At 45.9% G+C, this 22,681-nt stretch overlaps 1 protein-coding gene across 2 annotated transcripts in view; it reads left to right on the top strand.

The window, feature by feature from the left end:
* CAPN15 (calpain 15) overlaps window positions 1-22,681 on the top strand; it is a 125,320-nt gene that overhangs the window by 58,650 nt on the left and 43,989 nt on the right. For both annotated transcript variants that reach the window (XM_073636551.1, XM_073636550.1), the window contains exon 3: window positions 5,376-6,528. In XM_073636551.1, coding sequence (XP_073492652.1) covers window positions 5,376-6,528 — 1,153 coding nt within the window. The remainder of the gene's footprint in view (window positions 1-5,375; window positions 6,529-22,681) is intronic.

Genomic DNA, 22,681 nt, shown 5'->3' with positions numbered 1-22,681 from the left:
TCCACTTCTACATTTGAGCGACACCTATGAATGTTGTTTTATATCCAATAAAATCATGAGATGTATTTTTAAATGCTGGTAGTGTAATGCCGTGTACACACGACCGGACTTTTCGACAGCAAAGCTCCGATGGAACGAATCCGCCAGACAAATTGATTTGTGTGTGGGCTTCATCGGACCTTTGCTGTCGAAAAATCAGACGGACTTTAGAAATAGAACATGTTTCAAATCTTTACGACGGACTCGAGTCCGGTCAAAAAATCAGTTCATCTGTATGCTAGTCCAATGGACGAACAACGACGCAAGGGCAGCTATTGGCTACTGGCTATGAACTTCCTTATTCTAGTCCGGTCGTACGTCATCACGTTCGAATCAGTCGGACTTTGGTGTGATCGTGTGTAGGTAAGTCCGTTGCGTTGGAACTCCGTCGAAAGTCCGTCAAAAAGTCCTTCGGAGTTCAATCCGTCGAAAGTCCGCTCGTGTGTACACGGCATAAGTCCTTGCGTTTGACTTGGTGGAGGCAGAATGATGGGTTAGTCAGGATCTGCTGTCCCTTTCAGTAACATGCTGACAGCGAGAGAGATCAGAGGAGGCCTCAACAGTCTCTTGCTGCTCCTTCCTTGTCCAATCTCAGGCCGGTGGGGTGGTGGTGACCTTGCTGCGTTGATCCACTGTACTATAAGTGGATCATATGCATATGTGGCATAAAACTTTGGCCTCCCATTGAAAAAAACATATGTGCTGCAGCACTTGAAGGAGAAGTATAGCCAAAGGCATTTTGGCTATACTTTTCCTAGGGATCACAGTTTGCTCTGCACTCCTGTGGCTAAAGCCTGCTGTCTGCTGATGTCACTCAGCCAGTCTAGGCTCGGAAAAGATCCCGTCTTTACAGTCAGGTGTCGGGATCTACCCAGATGTCTGGACCGGCAGCTGGCTCAGCCTCTCTGCATGCTGCTGAGAGCCTGGGCTAGCCCCTCCCACCCCCTCCACAGCCCAGCGCTTCAGTGAGCGCTGGAGGAGCAGAGCAGAGAGCCGGAGACTGACAGTCACAGCTCAGAGCGGAAGGGAGAACTGAGCGATCAGCGGCCTTTAATTGCTCATTTCTCAGGATAAAGCCAGCGGGGGCAGCCACAGCGGGGATTGGTGCTGCAGCCATCTAGGTGAGCATAATTTATTTATTATTCCTATTTCCAAACTTCTCTTTTAATTATAATTCTATCTGTATTTACAAAGTTTAAACATATGTTGAGTCTGCCAGTGAAATCCACTTAATGCAGCTTCCTGTGCTGTTATGGCAACAAAGCTGCAGTGCTTTGTAGGATGTGCCTGCTTACACTACAATGGGATGAGAAGATGAGGCAGAAGGGCATAGCTGTCAGCATTGTCACTGTGAGCTGCAGTATCTGGGAGGGGAGCGTTTGAGACACAAATGGAGGAATTTGCTCAGTCAGGGTAAGACTAGATTGACACCTGTGGTGTTTTATTTTTTTTTTTTTTATTCCGTTTTCAGAAGCAGAGAAATGCACAATTGATTTAACATGGGTCTTGTTCACATCTATGCAGCTTCCTGCAGTGCGATTTGGAAAATGTGCAGGGACTTATTTACATGTAGGGTGGTGCATAGACTTCAGTGGAAGCGCATCAAAAGTGCATGACATGCGTTTTTGGCTAATTTTTGTTAGGGTTTTGTGTTTACAACTAGTCTCCTCCTCCTCCTTCAAAAAAAACGCATAAAACCGCATCAGCAGCACATGCACAGGTGCAAACCTAATTTTAGGATGGGTAAAGGAAGTTTTATGTTTACTTTATGAGGCTTGTGCATCACACTGGAATCACACTTGTTTAGACAGTCATACAGTAGGCTTTAGTTGTACTTTAAGGCTACATGCATGGGAGGGATTGGCCTGTCAGCATCAAATCCTATTGTTTTGGGGCACCCAGGAGGCACAGGTGCAGCATCCAGCCCAGCGGCCTGTCAGCCTGGGTTCACACTGTAGCGAACACAGACATCGCATGTGATTCGCACCCACACTGTGGTGCCGATCGCATTGGATTCACAGAAAAAAGGTGCAGGGACTTTTTTTTTGTTTCCCCTCGCACTGGATCTCACCCATTCGATCCGGTTCCTGTCCGAATCCACAGTTCTGGGGGTGTCATTAACATTGTGTTGACACCTGCAACGCTTCGCAGAGGGCAGTGTGAATTGCCTGTTGGAGAGATGCGATGCGGGAACCTGCGCCGGAATCACGCTGGTTCCAGCATCTCTATAGTGTGAACCCAGGCTCAAAACGTATTGCAGGCTAGACCCTGTACTGATCAGTATTTAGGGTAACATGCGTCCAGGGACATATGATTAAACTTAACTGCGCTCTCTGATCAGAAGTTTAAGGAATCCAGAACTTTGATTTGCATTGTACAAATCTTTTTTTTTTTTTTTTATCAATGCGAATTAGCACATAAAGCTTTAGATTTGGGTATGTTTTTAAATAAGGGTTTAATCATATTTTAAATGACGCATAATCTCCCATTTTGGCTTCACAAACGGAGAAATATGAAAGTGCTTATATAGGATATCTAATCAACTCAGCAATTATAAACTATATTTTTAGACTACAGTTTAATGTTGAACTGATAACAAAGCTATTTTTTATTTGTTCTGGCTAGAGTAGAGAAAGGTTATCGGGCTTTTATTAATTTCTAGCTGTCATGGGACACCAATAAAATTTTTTTTTTTTATTTAACCCTTCCTTACTCTACAGAGACAAAAAAAAAGAAAAGCTGTAGCAGAAGTTCTGTTCACTTTCATTCGTATACAGTATCTCACAAAAGTGAGTACACCCCTCACATTTTTGTAAATATTTTATTATATCTTTTCATGTGACAACACTGAAGAAATGACACTTTGCTACAATGTAAAGTAGTGAGTGTACAGCTTGTATAACAGTGTAAATTTGCTGTCCCCTCAAAATAACTCAACACACAGCTATTAATGACTAAACTGCTGGCAACAAAAATGAGTACACCCCTAAGTGAAAATGTCCAAATTGGGCCCAATTAGCCATTTTCCCTCCCCGGTGTCATGTGACTCATTAGTGTTGGAAGGTCTCAGGTGTGAATGAGGAGCAGGTGTGTTAAATTTGGTGTTATCGCTCTCACTCTCTCATACTGGTCACTGCAAGTGCAACATGGCACCTCATGGCAAAGAACTCTCTGAGAATCTGAGAAAAAGAATTGTTGCTCTACATAAAGATGCCCTAGGTTATAAGAAGATTGCCAAGACCCTGAAACTGAGCTGCAGCACGGTGGCCAAGACCATACAGAGGTTTAACAGGACAGGTTCCACTCAGAACAGGCCTCGCCATGTTCATCCAAAAATGTTGAGTGCAGGTGCTCAGAGTCATATCCAGAGGTTGTCTTTGGGAAATAGACGTATGAGTGTTGCCAGCATTGCTGCAGAGGTTGAAGGGGTGGGGGGTCAGCCTGTCAGTGCTCAAACCATACGCCGCACGCTGCATCAAATTGGTCTGCATGGCTGTCATCCCAGAAGGAAACCTCTTCTAAAGATGATGCACAAGAAAATTACTGGAACCATGTCCTGTGGTCTGATGAGACCAGGATAAACTTATTTGGTTCAGATGGTGTCAAGTGTGGCAACCAGATGAGGAGTACAAAGCCAAGTGTATCTTGCCTACAGTCAAGCATGGTGGTGGGATTGTCATGGTCTGGGGCTGCCTGAGAGCTGCCGCCACTGGGGAGCTACAGTTCATTGAGGGAACCATGAATGCCAACATGTACTGTGACATACTAAAGCAGAGCATGATCCCCTACCTTCGGAGACTGGGCCACACAGCAGTATTCCAACATAATGACCCCAAACACACCTCCAAGATGACCACTGCCTTGCTTTAAAGAAGCTGAGGGTAAAGGTGATGGACTGGCCAAGCATGTCTCCAGACCTAAACCCTATTGAGCATCTCTGGGGCATCCTCGAATGGAAGGTGGAGGAGCGCAAGGTCTCTAACATCCACCAGCTCTGTGATGTCATCATGGAGGAGTGGAAGAGGACTCCAACAGCAGCCTGTGAACTCCATGCCCAAGAGGGTTAAGGCAGTGCTGGAAAATAATGGTGGCCACACAAAATATTGACACTTTGGGCCCAATTTGGACATTTTCACTTAGGGGTGTACTCACTTTTGTTACCAGCGGTTTAGACATTAATGGCTGTGTGAGTTATTTTGAGTGGACAGCAAATTTACACTGTTATACAAGCTGTACACTCACTACTTTACATTGTAGCAAAGTGTCATTTCTTCAGTGTTGTCACATGACAAGATATAATAAAATATTTACAAAAAATGTGAGGGGCGTACTCACTTTTGTGAGATACTGTGTGTGTGTGTGTGTGTGTATTTCTATCTAAATAAAATAAAAAAAATGTTTTTTTACTTTCTGCTATAGAACATACCCAATAAAAAGTGGTAACATGCCAATAAGAGTATATTGATTGGTTTATGTCAGGGATATGCAATTAGCGGACCTCCAGCTGTTACAGAACTACAAGTCCCATGAGGCATAGCAAGACTTTGACAGTCACAAGCTTGACACGCAGAGGCATGATGGTACTTGTAGTTTTGCAACAGCTGGAGGTCCGTTAATTGCATATCCCTAGTTTACGTGAACATTATATCTTCAAACTACGTGATATATTGATGGAATTTTTATTTTTTACTTGTAATTGCGATGATCAGCAACTTTTAGCGGGGCTGCAATATTGCGGCAGTCGGACACTGACTGACATGACGTTAATACAGTTGACACTGGCTGGGAAGGGGTTAAACATCTAAGGCAATCAAAGAGTTAAATGTGTGCCTAGCCAGTGTTTTGGTGTACAGTGCGTGCTGTTTTTACTAGGGGAAAAAATGGATTCTATTCCCTGGTTTGCAGGAACACAGAATCCATCTCCCCCCCCCCCCCCCCCCCCCCCAGTCAGAACGGCCATCTGCCTTGTTTACATAGATCGCTGTTCTGTGTTCTTTACCGATGATTGTCAGGTGCCGGAGAACATCGAGTGCCTGGCACCCGCAGAGCGGCTTCTGCTATAAATGCAGGCGGAAATGCCAAATTAGGTATATCCGGCGCACAGCTGCTGCCCTGTAGCAGTAAAACTGCAATAGGGCTGTGAGCAAGTGGTTAATAGATTTTATAACTTGTAAATAGTTCACTGTGATAGTCCAGGCTTACTAACTTTTGTATTCTTGTTTGCTTTTAATGCTGCTTTAGTGAATATTCCTGTACCGGTTTGAGTATATATATGCATGTCATCTCATTTTTCTTTGTGACTCACTGGCTTTTTTTATTGCTCTTTTTTTTTTTAGGCTTCCAATCCCTATGGCTGCCCCCTCCTCCTGTGGGGAGTGGTCATGCTGTCGCTGTACCTTCCTGAATCCCCAGGGGCAGCGACACTGCTCCATCTGCGAAGCTCCACGCCACCTTCCGGACCTCAACCACATCCTGCGGCTCAGCTCAGCTGAGCAACGGTGGTCCTGCAGTCGCTGCACCTTCTCCAATCTCGCTCCCATCAACCCATCACCACCTCCAGCCAGTTGCCAGCTTTGTGGGTTCCTGCCTCCTCCAGCCATTCCCAATGGCATCTCACGCGGTCCTCATGAGGACGCAGGCTCTCCTACCCAAGATTCAGATGTTGAGGACATTACACCTCCTAGCCTGCCATCTGTACCAGCTACTGGGTGGAGTTGTCCGCGCTGCACTCTGGTTAACACTCCTGTGTCCAGCTCCTGCTCTGCCTGTGGTGGGCCACGCAAATTGTCTTTGCCCAAAATCCCGCCAGAGGCATTGGTTGTCCCTGAGGTTGTCCCACCTCCTGCTGCATTTCAGGGCCCAGATGAACAAGCCTCAGGTCCTCTTCGTGAACCGGATTCCCCCAGACCGCTGCCGTCACTGCCACTGTCACCTGGACCACATAATATTCCCGTACCAAGAAGTCGAAGGGAAGTGGCACCAGATAATCCACTTTCTCCTCCTCCTTCCACCTCAAGTCGTCTTCCTAAACGCCTGAGTGTCTTGGAAGAGGAAACGCCAACAACTGAAACAACTCCATCTTCTGTTGAGCCACATAGCCCTGACACCAGCTGGCCGTGCGGGAAATGCACTTTTCGTAATCTTAGTGGTGTCAGCAGATGTCGAGTTTGCGGGACAGTGCGGACAAATGAGGGTCTTAATGGTTCAACTGGAACTGAGGGACTACCTTCACCCTCTAGCACAGGAGTGATCACCATACCAGCTCCCCGTAGGGCAGAGTGGGCCTGCCCGGCGTGTACCCTCTTAAATGAGACTCTATCCACACACTGTGTGGCTTGCCACACACCACAGGTATACTTGGCACAGCACCACAAGCGAGGGGGGAGAATGCTGCGGCGTAGAGAGAGTGTCAGGGCGGAGACACGAAGGCAGACGGACGAGGGTGAGGCCAAGGAGCTTTTGGAGAATATTGTCAGTTTTTGTCGAGAGGTAAGCCTTTTACAAGTACTTTTTCAGAAGATTCTCTAAACTTTATGTAATGCCTTATCCTTCATCAGTTCTTTCCTTTCTGTTTGTCATATGACCAGAAATATTGACAGAGTGGCCAGCAAGGTGTAGTTGGCTGATTTTAAAGGATTACTCAAAAGTGTTATATCATTGGGGGCTTCATTACCTGCTGGCTTATGGACACCAGCTGCTTGATATCCTACCCATATTTTCTACCTTTCTTCCCATTCACTCTGGATGCATATCTCTTCTGCAATAAAGAGCCTGCCTGTACGCCATTTTATTTTCAACTTTAGCTCCACTTTAAATGACTAGTCATTTGGTGGTACTGATCAACATTTTCAACTCTCTTCCTTAGCATAGCACAGTAAAGCTTTCTTATACTGAAGGTGGTCACATGTCTTGTTCCACCACATATCCCAAATACAAGAGAATTATTCCTTATTTTAGCAAAGTGGCTGGAGCCAGGCAAATCATTCCTTTATGCCCCAACAGCCAAATACACATCCAGAACTGCGTAAATTTACACAGGCAGGTGTGAAGAAATGCTGTAAAGTAAGAATGCTTTAAAAAATAATATAATAATAAAAATAAATAAAATGCACATTAAGCAAACAGAAAAAAAATGCCAATCAAATCAATATTTGTTGTGACTACCCTTTGGCTTCAAATCGGCATCAACTCTTACTTGCACACTTTGTACCCTTGTACAAAGTCAGGGATTTTGTAGGATTAGAGTCAGGTGTATCATTAACCAATTATACCAAGCAGGTGCCAATGATCATCAATTTCATATGTAGGTTGAAACACGGTCATTAACTGAAACAAATGGCTGTGTAGGAAGCTTAATACTGAGTGAGGAACAGCCAAACTCTGCTGCTAAAGTGAGGTTGTGGAAGACCATTTCAAGTCACAGGTTATTCACCATGGCAAAACTGAGCACAGCAACAAGACACAAGAGAGGAATACTGCATCAGCAGGGTCTCTTCCAAGCAAATATTTCAAAGAAGACTGGGGCTTCCACATGTGCTGTTCACGCTCTTTTGAAGAAGCACAAAGAAACATGCAACGCTGTGGTCGGCCAAGGAAACTTAAAGGGGTTGTAAAAAGTTTGTGTTTTTTTTTTTTTTTAAACCAAACATGTCATACTTGCCACCTCTGTGCAGTTGGTTTTGCACATAGTGGCCCCGATCCTCCTCTTCTCAAGTGCCCCGTGGGAGAAGCGATCTGCCTCGGGACACCCACACGGGCACGCTCTCGTGTCCGGCTGCTGCGTCTATTGACACAGACAGCATGACACGGCCCCACCCCCGACGCCCGCGTTTTTGGATTTGATTGACAGCAGCGGGAGCCAATGGCTTTGCTGCTATCAATCCAGCCAATCAGGAGACAAGACACACCGGCTAGAGCTGGTGTGCTCGTCCCCGGTGCGAGAAAGAGAAGGTTCAGGTAAGTAAAACGGGGGAACTGGGGGGCTGCTGTACTGCAAGAGGTTTTTCACTCATTATATAGAATGCATTGAGGTAAAAAAACACAAGGGTTTACAACCCCTTTAATGCAGGAGATGAAAGACACAATCATGCTTGCTTCCCTTCCACATTGGAAGACGTCCAGTAGTGTCATCAGCACAGAAGTGGCAGAAACCAGTGGGACCCAGGTACACCCATCTACTGTCTGGAGAAGTCTGACCAGAAGTGGTCTGCATGAAAAAATTGTGGCCGAAAAAACATACCTCCGAAGTGGAAACAAGGCTAAGCAACTCAACTATGCAAGAAAACACAGAAACTGGACCGGGGTGCAGAAAAATGGCAGCAGGTGCTCTGGACTAATGAGGCAATATCTAAAATATTTGGCTGTAGCAGGAGACCGTTTGTTGCCGAAGGGCTGGAGAACGGTACGATAATGAGTGTCTTCAGGAAACCGTGAAGCATGGTTGAGGTTCCTGGCTTGTTTGGAGCTGAATTTCTGCAAATGCAGTTGGAGATTTGGTCAAGATCAATGATGTCCTCAATGTCCTCAAAGGCAGATATTTATCCATCATGCATTACCATCGGGGAGTCGTGTGATTGGCCCCAAATTTATTCTGCAGCAGGATAATGACCAAAAACATACAACCAAGATCTATCTTCAGTGTAAAGAAGAACAAGGAGTCCTGGAAGTGATGGTTTGGCCCCCCACAGTGCCCTGATCTCAACATCTTGGAGTGTGTCTGGGATTACATGAAGAGACAGAAGGTTTTCAGGCAGCTTAAATTCACAGAAGATCTGTGCTTAGTTCTCCAAGATGTTTAGAACAACCTACCTGTCGAGTTCCCTCCAAAACTTGTGTGCAAGTGTACCTGAAAGAATTGATGCTGTTTTGAAGGCAAAGGGTGGTCACTCCAAATATTGGTTTGATTTGGATTTCTCTTCTGTTCATTTACTTTCCATTTTGTTAATTGATAAAAAATAAACTATTAACACTTCTATTTCTCGTTTGGCTATTCTCCTCTGGATCACAGTAGTGCAGTTCGTTCTGCACTCCTGTGACCCATTTTTAGCAGACAGTGGGCTAAAGCCCGCTGACGGCTGACCTCACACAGCTGGTCCAGGCTGATGAAAGATCATATGGTCGGGATCTGTCCACATGCCTGGCCCGGTGTTCTGTCGGATAGTGCCCGCTATCGAGAAGTGCCCGGGATGCACTGCGCATGCGCCATACAAAACAGCACAACAGCTGATTTTATGATCAGCTGTTGTGAGGGCGCCTGCGCACAATAGCCGACGGAAGAAATTTTTCTGTCAGATTGTGCCTCGTGCTCCCGAGGCGTGTTCATGTCGGTGAGGGGCGGATTAATAAATGATAGGCAGTGCTGCAAAGATGAGCAGAATTTTTAAAGATGGCCAGTGCTGCAAAACAAAACTTTTTCTGCCATTCTTGGTGGATGCTTGCGGGGCGTGATTAGTCAACTGAAGGGCGGGTTTTTCTATGTTGATGGGTGGGTTTGCAGGGCGTATTTAGCTAGCAACAAGCCATTTTCCACAGTATCAGTGCCGGTTGTGTTGCAGCTTTGTTGCAGGACCCTCTAATTTGCACATAGTTTTGTAAGTACAGCACTGGCCATCTTTAAAAATTCCGCCTCCATCTTTTCAGCACTGCCCATCATTTATTAATCTGCCCCTCACCGACATGAACACGCCTCGGGAGCGCGAGGCACAATCTGACAGAAAAATTTCTTACGTCGGCTATTGTGCGCAGGCCAATGTTAATTTCGTCTAATAAAACATTTTAGTCAACAAAATGAATACTCTTTTAGTCGACTAAAATTGCGGCGGCGAGATCTCTCGGAAGTGAGGACGGGTACCTGTCAAAAAAACAGGTAACGCTCCCCTCTCCCCCCGAAGGGCACTGGAGGGGGGTGGGCAGATAAGCGGAGCTTCCACTTTTGGGTGGAACGCCGTTTTAACTACAGTAGGGGAAGATCAGGTCTCCTGCCATCCAAGGCAGGGCTTTGCTCTGTGGCAGAGCTGTTTAAATCTCAAAACCTGGATAGGCAGAAATACAAAACGTTTCGCAGGTTAAGCAGCTCCCATATACAGTATGCATTTTTTTTTCTGTGTATTTAACAGTTTTCCTGGAGCTTATCTTTAAATGTAGAAAAATAAAACCATGAGTTTAAATGAAGGTATTTATTTCTGAAAGGTATCCTGTGCCGCCATGTGGAATGCCCGCTGTATGGGCAGGAAGGAACCTCCAGGGTGCATAGCGTTAACCACTTGCCTGTGAATTAATAAATTACAATGGGTTTTACCGTCTGATGATCATGCGATCTTGTAATTATTGATGTATCTCATCCTCATGGTCCCTTGGAGACCCCAGTATGGCTGACAAACACAGATCTCTGTCTGCCTAGCTGTTTATATACAGAATTAAGCCAGTCTGTTTACATCAGGATTTCTTAATCCATGAGTCTCATCACAGTGATAAGTCCCCTTGACTGCCAGGTCCACATCTTTTAAAAATCACTAAAGTCAGTTCATGCTTTTTATTTCCTTTCAATCTCTTCTAAGAAAATAAGTACACTGACCATCTCAAGAAACATTTTACATAATGTTACTACAATGCTAAAGGAAATGTATCCTGTTTTTTTTTTTTTTTTTTTTTTTTTATAGATTTTCTTTGACGGTCAGGACTAAAAAATGTATTTGATTTTTTTTCCTTTTTAGTTCGGTAGATAATTTAAGTATTCCTAAAGGCTAAAATAAGTGCTTATATATATTTTTTTTTTTTTGCAAAAAAAAAAGTGCATTCATTTTTCTCTCCAGGAGCCTTCAAAGCATTGTGCAGCTGTGATCAGTGGATTGCGGGTGTAATGTCAGGCTCCTGCAGGTACGTCTGTCAGCTTTCTGCCCATATCTCTCTATGGGCTTTCTGTAAGAAAGCTGAAGGGCATGTGAATGGATTACCAACTAGCTCATTCGCACCTTCATAGTCCATTGAGAACTACACGCAATCAGTGGATGTACAATGACAGGGTACTGCAGACACTTCCTACAGCTCTCTGCCTGTACCTCTGTATGGCCTTTCAGTTACTGAGCTGCATGGAGCATTAATGGGCTACAAGTGCACTGATCAGAGCAAGTCCATGGATAACTACAAGTCTGTCTGCCGTGGTGGAAGACAGGGCTTGTAATTTCTTTGTTCACAGATCACTGTGAATTATTGACACATCTGTGTGGGCGGAGCTTCACACAGCCACGCCAATTTTAAATGTCAGGAGCCATGAGGATGAGAAATCCCTGCCCACTGTCATGTTTGGGGGGGGGGGGGGCAAGGGTTCTCAGGGGGTGAGAGGGGTGGTGATGGAGAACGTAAAATGTAACACCCTAAATATGAATGTAACATCTTTCACACGTGAACTTATCCTTTCATATTAGCCAGCAGGTGGCGCTTTGGGTACCCTTTTCATGTTTGCTCTAATCAATTTGCTCCTTTGCTGTAAAAAGTCTTTCTTGTTTAGAGAGCGCAGGAACTCAAACTGAAATGTATACACACAAGTAAATGACAGATTAAATGGCAGAACTGGCCTGAGCCAGAAAAGAAAATAATCAACTTTATGCGCTAGGAACTTTCCCCGCTGTGCACCTGCAGGAGCTCTATTGTTGGCCTGATGAAGTGAAGGAGGTGGGCACAGGCACCTAATTTTTTAGGTTGACATATTAGGTTTGTGTTTCAGTTGCCATTACAAAGAAAGGGAAATTGAAGGAAACCTATACTAAGAGAAATATATAGGCAATGAAGTGAACATGCTAGTTGCCCGGCTGTGTCTGGCTTTAAACATTTCTGAGTCACTGGCCAAGCAAAGGTATACAGCAAGCCAAGAGTGATGTTGAAAATCCTGGGTTGCTTAGTCTGGGTCAGTGAATGAGAATGTACTAAAACCATTGGACATCCATGGTAGGCTCCATGTTCCCTTAGTACAGGTTTAAAGTGTTGACTGGCTGAAATTTGTGAGGCCCACTTCATTGACAATTGTGACTTTATCATAGAAATACAAGGGACAAGACCTATGTGTAGACATTTGGTCTATCCTGGTGATACTTCAGATGTGTGTGTAGGCAAAAGGGTTGTTTTTCTCCTCTTCGGTTATGAATAGGGTAGGGAGCGTTTAAGGCCTCATGCACACTGGACATTTTTGGACGTTTTTACAGCAGCTGTTTTTGGCTTCAGACGTTTTTTTTCTATAGGCAATAAACTCCCCATTATGTTATCCTATGTGTCCATGCACACATAGGCTGTTATCAACTGTTTTTGTCTGGGGCGTTTTTTGGCTTAAAAAAAAAAAAAAAAAAACCCTAGTTGGTTCTGAGAGGAGTTTTTTTAAAAATGCTCTAACATCAAAAAACACTGATAAGCGCTGATAAACGTTCAAAAACGTGGCTCGCCAATGTTTTTTGATGTTTTTGATCCATTGAAAAAATAAATATGTTAAAAAAAAAAAAACCCTGGAAAAACGCTAATAATCGCTAAAATACGCTATTGCAAAAACGTTGAAAAACTCACTGCAAAGCCACTGGCGTTTTTATAACGTTATAGTAACGTCCAGTGTGCATGAGGCCTAAAGGTTTTGTTGTCTGTTCCATTGGGGGATTTTCTTTTATTTCCTATCTTAGCCCCCTTTTCACATGATCGGTCTGACGGTTATAGACCATAATAAAAACCTGACATGAGTTCTAAATCTGCCCTATTCTATTTAAAACGTAGTGTTTCTAAAGTCTTATGGTTTTTTCCCCAATGGATTCTATGCATTAACCACTTGACCACTGGGCACTTAAACCCCCTTCCTAACCAGACCAATTTTCAGCTTTCGGTGCTCTCACACTTTGAATGACAATTACTCAGTCATGCAACACTGTACCCATATGAAATTTTTGTCCTTTTTTTCACACAAATAGAGCTTTCTTTTGGTGGTATTTAATCACCGCTGGGTTTTTTTTATTTTTTGCGCTATAAATCAAAAAAGACTGAAAATTTGATAAAAAAAAAAAAAAAAAAAAATTCCTTGTTTCTGTTAAAATTTATTGGCAGAATATTGGCAGAGTATTGGCAGAGTATTGGCACTGAGCAGTGCTGTGGGCACTAAAGATCCAGCCCACAGCGCTGCTGCAATCTCCCCCCTCTTCCCTCGCACCGTACCCATCGGTACAGAGAGGGGAGGGAGGAACCGGCGTCATGACGTGACGCCAGTTTGTTTACAAGTGATTGCTCCGTCATTCAACGGAACAATCACGTGGTAAACGGCCGCGATCAGCGGCTATTTACCGTGATCCGTGATGCGTCACGGATGTTCCCGGGTGCGTGCCCCAGGGGGCGCGCGGGAGCAACATTCTGGAATGACGTCCCACGGACGTGCACCCAGAATAAGCCGACCGCGCTGTAGCCGTCATTCGGCTATGGCCCGGTCGGCAAGTGGTTAAGGTGAAAAACCAACTGTGATGCAGCAGCCCCCTTTTTCTTACCTGAGCCGAATCCGATCCAGTGATGTGCACGACAGCAGCGGCTCCAGCTGCTGTCTCCCTCCTCATCGGGCAGATTGATAGCAGCAGGAGCCATTGGCTCCCACTGCTGTCAATCGAATGCTGCGACGGGGGGGGGGGGGGGTTGCGTGGGCTGAGTCCTGCTGTTTGTGTCAATGTACGCAGCAGAGGGGCTTGACAGCGAGTATGCAGTGGCGCCCCCATTGGAAAGCGGCTTTCCGGGGGGCACCCGCTGAAGTGGAGGGGCGAGGAGCGCTGACGGGGGACCCCAGAAGAAAAGGATGGGGGCTGCTCCGTGCAAAACCATTTCACAGAGCAGGTAAGTATAGGCATGTTTGTTATTCTAACCACTTGCCGCCTGCCTACCGTCAAATGACGGCTGGGCGGTGCGGCTCTCGTTCTGGGTGGACGTCATATGACGGCCTCCCAGAACGACCACTCTTGCGTGCCCCCAGGGGCGTGCAGCGTGGCAGACGCGGCCATGCCGTGTTGCTAGGACACGGCGCGACCCCGATCTGTGTAAAGAGCCACAGAGGTCACATGTAAACACAGATGTGCTGGTAATCGGTGCTCCTCGCCTCGCACTGACAGAGTGTGAGGAGAGGAGAGCCGATCAGCGGCATCTCCTCACAGGGGACAGATAGGTATGTAATCAGGGCACTGATCATCAGTGCCCTGATTACAATTCGTGCCCACAATTGCCAGCAATCTGTGCCCATTAGTGATGCCAGTCAGGGCTGCCCATCAATGCCACCTATCTGTGCCCACCAGTGCCGCCTATCTGTGCCCAGTAGTGCCCACCAATGCCACCCATCAGTGCCACCTAACAGTACTCATCAGTGCCCATAAGTGCTGCCTCATCAATGCCCATCAGTGCAGCCTATAGTTGCCCATCAGTGCCACCTCATCAGCACCCATCAGTGAAGGAGAAAAATTTTTTTTTCAAAATTTTTGGTCTTTTTATTTTTTCCTAAAAAAACAAAAACAAAAAACAAAAACCCCAAGAGTGATTAAATACCACCAAAAGAAAGTTCTATTTGTGTGAAGAAAATGATAAAAACTTCACATGGTTACAGTGTAGCATGACCGCGCAATTGTCATTCAAACTGTGACAACGCTGAAACCTGAAAAATGGCCTGGGCAGGAAGGGGGTTAAGTGCTTGGTATTGAGGTGGTTAATTAAAAATACATATATATTCCTCAACACACCCACACACATACATAGAGTTTTAGGCTACATTCACACGTAGTGTATTCAGGTGATTGTTCAGGCATTTTTAAAGTGGTGAATTGTTTTATTCTTTGTTTTTTGTGTGTGTGTTTTACGAGCGATTGTGCTGTACAGGAGATTTATTGGGACAGGATCTTGTGTTTTTGGCCCTATTCTTTTTTTTATTATGAGAGCACCTCTAAAATGCACGTGCCTGCTTTTCCACGCGTTTTTGCAGGAGCGCCCAATGAAGTCTGAGGTCAAAAATGTCCAAATTTGTTTAAAAGTCCTGTACTTTTTCTAGTGAAAGGTGCCCAACCCCCCCCCCCCCCCCTTCGCAAGAACACTCCAGTCAGCAGAGTGCTGATCAGGAGATGGTCAGCAGACCTTTTTTGCTCATGAGCCGTTCAGCCGGCTTCTGTCAGACCGGCTGCCATACACACGGGCTGTAAATTGGTTTCTATAGAACTGGCCGACATTCAGCCCGTGTGTACTAGGCTTTGGTGCGCTGCCTGGAAATCTGCAAACCAGGTGTTCCCAACCTGTTTTCCACCCTGAAAGGGTAACTCCACTTTCGTGGGGGAAAAAAATGGCAAATAAAGAAAAAATAATATAGCGCATATGATTGCAACGCTAATCATTTTGTGATTGAATGTTATTAGAAATTACCATTCCTTTTCAATCTGCAGCCAATGTAATTTTCTGAGAATACATTGCAATATGGCTACCTGGAGTTGTTCTGTACACAGTGTGTGTACTGACCACTCCCCAGAAACATCATATCCTGCTTGTGTGATTGGCTCACCAATTTTCCCAGATGTCTGCCTAAGATACAAGGCAGATTTCAGGCATCCCCTGCAACAAAAATGTCGTCTTTTTTTTTTTTTTTTTGTAAATTCTTTTTATTGAAAAGGTTTATGAGTTATAGATACAAAATAGAGCCAGTGGAGCATACCCCGGCTAAATGGTACACAGAGCCATGTGCCTAACAAGATACAACTCACAACAACTTACCAACTAACCAGTTATCACAAAGGTCTAAACATTTAAACATACACCGCCCAGGTTACAGTTGACAAGATAATGATATGGAATAATACTTTTTGGAGGACCGTCTTCCCCCTTCCAGCTATCGGAACTGGACACTAGTAATGTGATTGAAATATTGGTACACTATCTCTAGGGGCCTACCTAACCACTCACATACCCTAGGCATAGATCCCAACTTCATGTAGAGCCATGTATATCTGTAGGGAGTTTAACTAGATTGGTTTACTAAGGTCTGATCGTCTACCGTACAGTCCGAGTCTGGCCACAAACGCCAAACTTTTTCTTATTTCTTCGGGCCGCCACGGGATAGGTACGTTGCTTTATAGAGGGGTATCACAGCATTGACTGACTGCTTCCATAATGACAAGGTAGGGGGTCCAGCAGACTTCCATTTGAGAACTATGGCCTTTCTTGCATAACATAGGAGGATACTTATTAAAGTGAGTGTTGCCTTAACGAACGCCAGCAGCTCCACTAGCCCAAGGTGATGCACACTAACCGCCAGGGGGACAGGAATAGTAGTTAACCCATGGATGAGTTGAGTCACCTTCTGCCAATAATCTTGAATCCGTGGGCATTCCCAAAATATATGGGTATTTTTATGGGTGGAACTCCGCTTTAAGGCTGGGTTCACACTGGTGTGATATTAGACATTGCATGTGATTCTCACTGCTGTGCTCATCACATGCAATGTCTGTGTGATTCAAATTCAGCCATACGGTTTGTATGGCTGAAATCACATCACATTTTCACCAAAATGATGCAGGACCCTTTTTCAGTTCGCACTGGAATCGGATCGCATGGGTGTTCAGACCCATGCGATCCGATACCACAGTTTGTACTGCTTTCTGTTTTGGGAAGTCATTGATTTTATATTGACACTCACAGCGGTTCTCGGAGAGCAGTGTGAACTGCCTGCGATTCAGATACAAGGTGGGAACTCGCACAGGAATCTCTGGGGTTCCTGCATCATACCAGTGTGAACCAAGCCTCAAATATTCCCCTGCTTTTTAGTTAGGCCAAAAATCATCTGTTACAAAGCTTAAAGCGGAGCTCCACTGGCTATTTTTTATTTTTTATTTTTTGGTAAACATTAACATAATCACAAATAGACATTTGAAAACTCACTTTTTTGTAGATTTAGTTTGCCCGATGTCCGCTTTCATAGTACAGAATAAAAAATCCGGACGGCCGTTTTCATCTTGCTTGTGGGCATGTGAAGCCCACAAGCATTTACTTCCTTCTTCCCTTGATGCTGAGCTACCAGCATGCCTTGCTCGTTCCTGCGCATGCTCAATAGTAACAATCTGGAGAGCCGTAAAGTTCATGGTTGCCAGGACATTCACGCCCCCTTGTGATGGCAAAAAAAAAACTGTACACAAAAAAAGCAGAGGAAGCAAATACCATTACGAGCATAGAGCGGCAGAGGACAGATAAATCGCGTCACTTCCGATATTGAAATCCCGCGATAACTCGCGGCAGACCTCCGCAATGACTCCTGGGAACAATGACACAAGCACCTAGAAGCCAGTGCGGCTAAAAGGAAATTACAAAATAGCCGCAAAATACCCGCCCATATCAGCAGAATCCACAGACAGGAAATAGAGAGGAAGATCTGCAAAACACAGGTACAGTTAAAAAAAAAAAAGTTCAGTTTATAAATTAGTACATTGATGTAATCTGATTGAGCTAATGTTATACAATAGGGTGGAACCCCACTTTAACATCTGGGTGATCAGGCTCCAGTGGAAGCAGTCACGCCCCAACTCACGTTCTGGAACAGTGCAGCTGAACCTGTCTGCATGGTTAGAAGTAAAGACAGCTCCCATCAGAATCTAAACTTTTGCTGATGAGTGAGATCAGCTAATGAAGATAACATGGCAGTGCAGGAGTTGAACTTGACACCAATTGTGAATTTGACACTGATGGATTAGTAATACGGCACACACCGTGACTCTGACAGGTGTACAATAAGACACAATCGCTTCTATGTAAAGTCCACCTATAGTGCAAAGAATGCTGGGAAACTCCCAAGCTCTGTCATCCAGTGCTGACATGGAAACGTATTGCCTGCAAGAGGCAGAACGTGTTGGAGAAACCTTGGTCACCTAACAACCATTGTTTCATACAGATTTCATATTGTGACAGATTAGTATAGCTGGGTTTACAGTTCATGGCCCGGTATTAAGCAGTGTCTATGATGTATAAGACCCCTACTCAGATCAGAACATAAATGGAAGTCACACATGCAACATCTGTGTCTGTTCCCTTTTTTTCTAATGAAGGAACAGTGTAGCTATGTGTGGGTGGTCGAATGTAAATGGTCGTGCATCCGCCTATATCTGCCCACATCCGGGATGGTTCGCAAAAGCTGACCTGAATGCAGACTTCTTGTGTTCAGTATGATACACCTGGACAGTCCCTGATGTAATCAGGCGCACATCTGCTTACATACGGCTGCTCATAGGGATATATTACAGTTCATTTTTGATCCATCTAATTCCGGGTCAATAACAGAATGATGGAACGCCCATGTGAAAGGGGCCTAAGAATCGCTTGCTTTTATCTGGCCTTTTTTGATGTCCTAAAGCAGGGGTGTCAAATTTATCGGGGGGCCGCATCAGCAATGTGGTTGTCCTCAAGGGGCCAGTTGTATATCTAAGACTATGTATCTACTCTTTATCATCTTAAATAATTGCCTCTGCATTTAATTATAACTGGTTTTTAATGTAAGTATTAATTAGCTCAGAGTTCAGGGGTGTGATGTGTACAGAGGGCAGGGTTCGGGAGCTGTGCTATGTACAGGATGCAGAGTTTGAGTTGTGTAGAGAGTGCAGGGTTCAGGGGTTTGCGCTGTGGACAGGTTGCAGGGTTCAGGGGCTGTGCTGTGGGCAGGGTCCAGGGGTTTGCGCTGTGGACAGGTTGCAGGGTTCAGGGGCTGCGCTGTGGGCAGGGTTCAGGGGTTGGCGCTGTGGACAGGGTGCAGGGTTCAGGGGCTGCGCTGTGGGCAGGGTTCAGGGGTTTGCGCTGTGGACAGAGTGCAGGGTTCAGGGGTTTGCGCTGTGGACAGAGTGCAGGGTTCAGGGGTTTGCGCTGTGGACAGAGTGCAGGGTTCAGGGGTTTGCGCTGTGGACAGAGTGCAGGGTTCAGGGGTTTGCGCTGTGGACAGAGTGCAGGGTTCAGGGGTTTGCGCTGTGGACAGAGTGCAGGGTTCAGGGGTTTGCGCTGTGGACAGAGTGCAGGGTTCAGGGGTTTGCGCTGTGGACAGAGTGCAGGGTTCAGGGGTTTGCGCTGTGGACAGAGTGCAGGGTTCAGGGGTTTGCGCTGTGGACAGAGTGCAGGGTTCAGGGGTTTGCGCTGTGGACAGAGTGCAGGGTTCAGGGGTTTGCGCTGTGGACAGAGTGCAGGGTTCAGGGGTTTGCGCTGTGGACAGAGTGCAGGGTTCAGGGGTTTGCGCTGTGGACAGAGTGCAGGGTTCAGGGGTTTGCGCTGTGGACAGAGTGCAGGGTTCAGGGGTTTGCGCTGTGGACAGAGTGCAGGGTTCAGGGGTTTGCGCTGTGGACAGAGTGCAGGGTTCAGGGGTTTGCGCTGTGGACAGAGTGCAGGGTTCAGGGGTTTGCGCTGTGGACAGAGTGCAGGGTTCAGGGGTTTGCGCTGTGGACAGAGTGCAGGGTTCAGGGGTTTGCGCTGTGGACAGAGTGCAGGGGTCAGGAGCTGCGCTGTGGGCAGGGTTCAGGGGTTGGCGCTGTGGACAGGTTGCAGGGTTCAGGGGCTGCGCTGTGGGCAGGGTTCAGGGGTTGGCGCTGTGGACAGGGTGCAGGGTTCAGGGGCTGCGCTGTGGGCAGGGTTCAGGGGTTTGCGCTGTGGACAGAGTGCAGGGTTCAGGGGTGTGCTACACACAGAGTGTAGAGTTCAGGAGTTGCGCTACGTACAGAGTACACGGTTCAAAAGTGCCCTGTGTACAGAGTGCAGGATCCATGGGAGAGCTACATGCAGGGTTCAGGGGGTTCAACTCACCCCACCAACGCCCCTCCACTACCAGATCCCCCACCTCCCCCAACTACTGCCCTGTCGCTCACCACTGACAAACCCACGCGCCACCCCCCCAACTAATGCCTAGCCCCTCACCACTAGCAGACCACCCACCCCACTACTACTGTCTGTCCGTCCCCCCCCCCCCACTGCCAGACCACCACCCACCTGTGAAATCCCCGGGGATAAGCACTCAACTTTTGGCATTCAAGTGGCATCCAGCCTGTGTGTCCTCCGTTTCAGCCTGTGCCTGCGTGTCCGGCCAACCGCTCGGCATGTAAGGAGTTAATTTTTGTTAGCAGCCCGTTTGGCTGCTGCATCTCCGCTTGTATAGCCTGAAACCGGCGCATGCGTAATAACAGGAGCCGGGACCCGCCAAGACCATAGCTGTCACGGTATATACCTTAAAGGGTAACTCCACTGGGGGAAAAAAATAGCAAATAAAGAAAAAATCTAGCATATACAGTTGCGGCTCAAGTCATATTCTAATTGGAAAAAAAAAATTACCTTTTATTTTCCAATCTGCAGCTCTGTAATTTTTCCGTAAAATGCAATATGGCTACCTAGAGGTGTTCTGTGCACAGAATGTATACAGAACACCCCCTAGAAGCATAATTTCTTGCTTGTGTGATTGGCTCACTGATTTTTCCAGAAGTCTGCACTGAGATACAAGGCAGATATCGGGCATCCCCTGCAACAAAAATGTCATTTTTGATGAGATACTCCCAATAGGAAATTGCATCTAAAGGGATGCAGAGTCTGCAATTTTTCTTCAATCGAGCCCTGCAGGTGCAGCAGCTGGTTGATAATTAAGAAACCACTCACATTAGATTCACTTACCACTTGGGCACAGACAAACACACATGGTGTTCTTCTGAATAACAAAAGGTAGGAATCTGCAACAAAGTTTGTTAAAATCCTTGCAATGTACACAGATCACCCAGAGGGTTTTTTTTCTCAACAAAGTGGATTTACTCTTTAGGAAAAGCTACTTACAATCCTCCCTCTTCCACCCATTAAACTATTTCCAAAATTTTTTCTTCCCTAAAGTTAGCCATAGATGAGTCATTCTTCACAGGTTCTTCCATCCACACAAGCGAAGTGGATGGTCATTATCCTGCGGGGACCTGGTACTCTCAGAATACACTCACCAGCAGCTGCAGATTGCAAATGTTTTTTCAACTTGCCCATTTGGCAGAAGTCCATCTAGCAATCAGCTTTTACCAGACAAGGATGGCCACACAGTGATCAAAATTGGCTGGCTCCTGCTGAACCAGCTGAATTATGATCAGTCCATGGCCAGCTTTACACGACCCTATTTTTGTTATTTTCACCATTTTCGCACACATTTCCTTTTCTCTTGTAATCAGCGACAGCCAGGCTATAAGGTGTGGGGTGGGCCATGGGCATTGGTGTGTGCCTGGATGAGCACCTCTGTGCATGTAGACCAGCTCATTGGCAAGCAGTGACTAAGTATTAAAGTGATTGTAAAGCCTCTTCTTTTTTTTTTTTTTTTTTTTCTCTTTTTTTTATAATAAACATGTCATACTTACCTGCTCTGTGTAATAGTTTTGCACAGAGCAGCCCGGATCCTCCGTTTCTTGGGTCCCTCTTTGGCTTTCCTGGCCCCTCCCTCCTGTGGAGTTCCCCCCCAGCAAGCAGCTTGTTATGGGGACACACGAGCCGAATCACAGCTCCCTGTGTCCATTCAGACATGGTGCCCCGGTTCGGTCCTGACCCTCTTTCCTGATTGGCTAACTGACTTTGACAGCAGCAGGAGCCAATGGCGCCACTGCTGTGTCTCAGCAAAGCAGAAGGGAGAGTGCTGGGTGGCTGAGTGACTCTCGTGCTGGAGAGAGATGGGGCCCAGGTAAGTATGAGGGGGGCTGCTGCACACAGGTTTTTTATCTTAATTAGAATGCATTAAGATAAAAAAACCTTCTGACTTTACCACCACTTTAAAGTGGATGTAAACCCAATTCATTAAATTTGAGCTGGGCACATATATCTGCAGTGTTTTCTTATCTATCTTCAAAGCCTTCTAAGTCCTGTGGCTTTCTCTTGCTCCATTCGTCTGTTATCAGCATGATAACTTCTGACAAGTTCTCCGACAACTATGATAAAAACAGGCTGAATTTTGTGTCAGAGTGGGTGCTATAAATAGATTAGCAGAGAGCTGGTCTATTCACAGCACAGCTCTGCAAGTCTCTGCCTATGTGGTGGGGGAGTGTTTGCCTTTCCTCCAATCAGCTGTCTCACAGTGTATGGCAAGAGTCCACACCCACAGGTGAATCAGGAAGAGAAAATTCTAACGGGACCTGTACTTTCTAAACTGTATATAAAGCTGAAGACAGCTGATATACATGTAAAACGTATGTAACGGTACCCCCGTAGGTGGCTACTAAAATGTTGGATTGTCTGTCACGCTGCCCTGCCTGGCATTTACCTCTCAAACACCCAGACGAAGAACAGTCCATGTGCTTTGTTTTTTTGTATTTCATTGAGGGGATTGAACTTGACAGGGTAAGAGAAATATGGGATGCCCAGTATAATTGGTAGCACTTGCTTGGGACAACTATATACAGTTCAGTATATACCCTCTATTTCTCCTCCTGCACATTGCTTTCTCTCTAATCTTCAGGTACAGCTAGCACAAAGTAGTTAGGCCTGACACTGGCTCTTCCAGGCCTTTAGCAATTGCCCTTTGCAGGAAGGGACCGCGGGCCCCTATAGTGTAGCAAGATAGAAAGTCCCTGGTGCTACCCTGTTTCCCCGAAAATAAGACCTAGCGTGATTGTCAGTGATGGCTGCAATATAAGCCCTACTG

This window comes from Aquarana catesbeiana, linkage group LG06 (genome assembly GCF_042186555.1).
Source record: "Aquarana catesbeiana isolate 2022-GZ linkage group LG06, ASM4218655v1, whole genome shotgun sequence".
In the NCBI taxonomy this organism is placed as follows: Eukaryota; Metazoa; Chordata; class Amphibia; order Anura; family Ranidae; genus Aquarana; species Aquarana catesbeiana.
The sequence above is the reverse complement of the archived record's forward strand: the minus strand, read 5'-3'. Positions and strand labels throughout refer to the sequence as shown.